This window comes from Miscanthus floridulus, chromosome 5 (assembly GCF_019320115.1).
Source record: "Miscanthus floridulus cultivar M001 chromosome 5, ASM1932011v1, whole genome shotgun sequence".
Classification (NCBI taxonomy): Eukaryota; Viridiplantae; Streptophyta; class Magnoliopsida; order Poales; family Poaceae; genus Miscanthus; species Miscanthus floridulus.
Genome location: NC_089584.1, coordinates 120,541,145 through 120,545,834, shown reverse-complemented (window position 1 = coordinate 120,545,834; position 4,690 = coordinate 120,541,145). Strand labels below are relative to the sequence as shown.

The following is a 4,690-nucleotide window of genomic DNA, read 5'->3' as shown; positions in this document are numbered from 1 at the left end:
TCCAAAGGGGTACCCATCGATCGGACAAATATGTTGTCAGTACATGTCATATATAAATCTGCCTTGTCTAAATAAGCTCTGTTTTTTTTCTCGATCACGTAAAAGTTTTACGTGTCTTTGTACTAAGATAGAAAAAATGTTTAATACAACACATCTTAGTGGCGTCCTAGGTGGTCAGAAGTGTATTACATGGATGCTTGAACCCTCCCTAGTGTACTGAAAGCAATGCTGTTACATTAGACACTGATCAACGTGACTTAGCGGCACCGGCTAGGGGCCTATGATCGGGCTACCGAGCGGCGGCGGCGCCGCTTACGTGCACCCACGTCGCTGTCCGATGGGAGCAACTCACGTAGCACCTACATATTACCGGGGTCATCGTTGTAGATCTCATCATACGCCTTAGCCGACGTCGATGATATCCCGCTGGTTAGTTCCAGTCGTTTGAAGACAAGGTGTTCACCTTGTTTGGACGCCGAGATATATGATATGCTTTGCGCCGCTATCCGCCTCCTTCTCGTAGAGAGCGCATGCGGTGTATGTATCAACTCCGGACAACTCAGTTTCTGGCATTTAGTGTGATATATACCCAGATCAGATGATTTTGGCACAGTAGTGCTACTGATTGAACTGGCAGTACGTAGCAACTGGCATACCATGCATTCATCTGTAGGAGTATGTTTTTGCAGTGGACGATCACATCGCGATCGCCAATTTACAGTGGACTGTGGACCGCTGGGCGACGGAGAGATCCTTCCGAGCTCCGACAGAAAGAACGAAAAAACAAAAAAGCCCCGTGAAACTTCCCTCACTTTCCGGTGCCCGTCGTAAGGCCGTCCCAGCAACGACACCTAGAATAGAATATAAGACTCATTCGTCCTTTGCATAGTGCTACAGATAAAATATTTAATACATATTTTGTATTTTCTTCAACAATGAGACCTAAAAAAGAATTTTTTTTTGTAAATAGATTTCCAGAAGAAAGAACGTCCATATTTAAGTTATGCCTCTTAGATAACCCTGGAGGTTATTACTCATTTTGGGTTTGGGTTTGTTCTCGGAGACGGTCTACATACAGCCCCGCGCACTGGACCCTCTCGTCCCTCCTCGCCTATAAATACGCGCCCGCACTGTCACGTTGCACAGGCACAGTGCCCACCAGCTCGCCGCTGCCTTCAGCTTGCGCACTCACAGTCACAGGCTAAGTCCAGAAATGGGGAGCATCGAGGTGTCCGAGCCGCCGTCGAAGCGCCTGTCCCCGAAGCGCAGCAACAGCAGCCGCAGCTTCAAGCTGAGTCTGCCCGGCCTGTTCTGCGGCCATTGCAAGGCCACCGCGGTCTCGTCGCCGCCGGATTCCCCAACGGCCGCCACCGGGGCGCGGTCGCTGTCGTCGTCGTCCGCGTCCGCGTCCGCGTCGGCCTCGTCGTCCTCTTCTGGCACGTCCCGCGGCGGGCGCGACCGCATGGCGGAGCTCCTCGAGATCTTCCGCCACTTCGACCGCGACATGGACGGGCGCATCTCCGGCGCGGAGCTGCGCGAGTTCTTCGCGTCCATGGGCGACAACGGCGGCAGCCTGGCGCTGGGGCTGAAGGACGGAGGGGAAGGGGACCACCTGACGCTGGGGTTCGACGACTTCGTGCGCATCGTGGAGAGCAAGGGCGGGGAGGAGGAGGAGCGCGAGGACCTCCGCCGCGCCTTCGAGGCGTTCGAGGCCGTCAAGGGGTCCGGCCGGATCACGCCGCGCGGCCTGCAGCGCGTGCTCAGCCAGCTCGGCGACGAGCCGTCCGTCGCCGAGTGCGAGGCCATGATCCGCGCCTACGACGACGACGGCGACGGCGAGCTCGACTTCCACGACTTCCACCGCATGATGAGCCAGGACTAGCTAGCCTAGGCTAGGCGACCTGTCCATCCTGTGATTCCCGTCATATTTTCATTTAGCTAGGACGTGCGCGTTGCCTTCGGTTCGTGCACGGTGCACCTGCAACGTTTTGTTGTGTACTTGTGTTTGTTGGTGGGTGAGCGTGTGCACACGCATACGTGTGCGCGACTTTGGAATATGGTGCCTGTGTGTGGAGTGTGCTTCGGGGTCTGATTGTATTGTATCTGTATTCTAGAGACAGTGATGCCATGTACTCCGTATTTGTTTGTTCTGTTCGGAAACGTTTGGTTCCGTACGTTTCGGAAACCGATCGAGTCCGAGCTAGGCCAACTGGCCGTCAGACTCACCAGCCGGCCGCGCCCAGCATATAAATCTGGCGCTCTCCACCCATCGACTCATCATCGATTAGAACAGCGCCGCAAGCAAGAGACGTAGTACATTATTATCAGCCCCAAATTCATACATTTAGGATTAGGCAAAAGTAACCTGAAAAACGTGTAAGCACGGTTGGAGCACGTTCACAACAAAGGCAAGGAGGCCGCCAAGTCAGCAGTTCAAACAAAACCAACGTGGTCTCCAACTCACCATCCACATACAGATCAAAGAGAGGAGGAGGAGGGAAGGCCAATGCTGCCGCAGCAGCTTTCGTCGACCTCGAAAAAGGTCTAGAAGCTAAGAGAAATGAGACGGGTTCAGGCCAAGATAAACCAGGATGAGAACGATTATCTTAGAAATCCTAAGCCACTTAATGAAGTGTTGGTGTTGATGAGGAGACTATGTACTTGCAGAGTGAACCTGTGATTCTATGAATTCTCTAGTTGTGGTTGGGTGTTCTGATAAAGGAAGGAAAAAAAGGTGGTTCAGGATGAAGATGATTTGGAGGATGGCTCAGAGTCTGACTCAGAGGGTGATAGTGCCTTGGAGGATGACTCAGAGGATGAAGTAGAGGCTGCTGAGGAGCAGGGATGTGAAGAAGTAAGGGCCTGTTCGCTTGGAGGAATCTGGATGAATCTGGAGGAATTTGTAAGAGCGTGAACAATGTTTTTTATCCGAAAATAGTGAAATCCGGCTGGTTTTCACACCAGCCGAACACAGCCTAAATCATCACCCATTTGTTGATTACGACGAAGAAGATCCTCCTATGCAAGTACGCTCTACTTATACCCTAATATGGCTGAGTTCAAGTTGGCTCTTTGTCAACAAGCAATCAAACATGATTTCAAATTTAACATAGAGAAAAATTGGAAAGAAATTAGATGGCTTGATTCTGCCCCACATAATTAAGATGTTGAATGAAAAGAGCAGAGAGTTGAGCTTGGAATTGACCGAGTGCTAAGAACAAGTGGCTAAAGTGACAACATTAGGTGGCAGTGGCTTTAGTTTTGTGGTTGGTTTGGTTGAAAGGAAATGTTCTTGCAGACAATGGCATGTATCTAACATTCCTTGCAAAAGATACGCGAGCATTCATTACCTCACTTACTAATGAACCTATTGAGAAGCATGTTGACTCCTTATACATTGAGAAATTTAGAGCAACTTTTATAGTGTACTATTATGCCTAACAAAACCCAATGGCCCAAGTCTGAAATCTGAACATGTATTTTTTGTGTACTCACCACTACTAAAGGCTGTAGTTGGTAGCCCTAAAATTGAGAGCCACAAAAAAAGGCTGAACTGAAAAAGGGAAGAAAGGGCAGCACCAATGCCCTATCTGTAAGGACTTTGGCCACCATTGGCGCAAATGCAAGAAGGGTAGCGAAGAGGACATAGAAGCAATAAAAGTTGTGAGGTACGTGCCTATGTTTCACCTTGAATGCATGTCATTTTTCTATAATCAACAAATGTTTACTTTCTAATTGCTTATGTAGAGGAACACCAAAGAAGAGAAAGAAAATACAACCATAACCGTTCAAAGTTCCATTTGTGCCACTGGAGCGCGAAGCTCTAGTAGCTTCTATGTCCTTTCCACCACCAAGGTTTGCTCATCTCTCATTTTTTTTCTAAATTTATAATGCATCACATGGTGTCTCATCGTAGTGCTTTCCTTCTCACTTGTAGTTAAAATTTAGAGGCTTCAATTAGTACAATAAGAAAAGATGTTGAATCTCTTTGTAAAACCTCGTGCTGAATTCTAAGTACCATCTACTAATTTTGAAATTTTATAGCCAAAGCTTGGAGATTTCTAGTAAGAAAAAGGGGAAACATGGTAAGTCTAATTCTGAAGCATCAAATAGGTAGCCTCTACTCATTCTGGATTTTTATTGCATGGTCAGTTTTTTGTTATATTCTTCCAATAATTGTTGAACATGTATAGGTCAAGAAGTGGCTCTAATCAGCTTGAGGCACTTTCAATTGAATTTCCTACACCCATAGACAAACCTGAAGGTGTCAATAAGTTGAAGGGAAAAAGGAAGAAGAAGGAGCTTCCTAAAAGGGTACAAAAATGAGGAAGCTACCATTTGATAGCCCTGCAATGGGCACAAGGAGCAAAAGGCTTGATCATGCTAGCTAGTCCTGCAATGAGCACAAGGAGTAAAAGAAGACCGAGTTTGTGATTCTAATATGCTGAAACCTCATGTGTTATGTAAGAGAATGGATGTAAACCTGTATGCAAATTATCTTTTCTGTTTATGTGAACCTAGATGTTAATGGAGATGTGATTGTGAACCTAGATGTTAATTAAATCTATGCAAGCTATGTTGTTATTTCAAATTTGTTTGCCCTATTGTAATGCTGCATGTGAATAAAAAATATTGTCATGACTACCACTGGACAGGACTAGTTGATGGGCTGCACAGGTTGGACAAGACT

At 47.3% G+C, this 4,690-nt stretch overlaps 1 protein-coding gene across 1 annotated transcript; it reads left to right on the top strand.

Moving 5' to 3' along the window:
* The first annotated feature begins 1,213 nt into the window (after window positions 1-1,213).
* On the top strand, window positions 1,214-2,008 carry LOC136453311 (putative calcium-binding protein CML19). Its single transcript, XM_066453883.1, has one exon. It carries the CDS (start codon window positions 1,214-1,216, stop codon window positions 1,880-1,882), a length of 669 nt encoding a protein of 222 aa, XP_066309980.1. The 3' UTR covers window positions 1,883-2,008.
* The last annotated feature ends 2,682 nt before the right edge of the window (window positions 2,009-4,690 follow it).

Coding starts and splice junctions, on each gene's coding strand:
- LOC136453311 (XM_066453883.1), top strand. CDS start 1,214: ATGGGGAGCATCGAGGTGTCCGAGCCGCCGTCGAAGCGCCTGTCCCCG.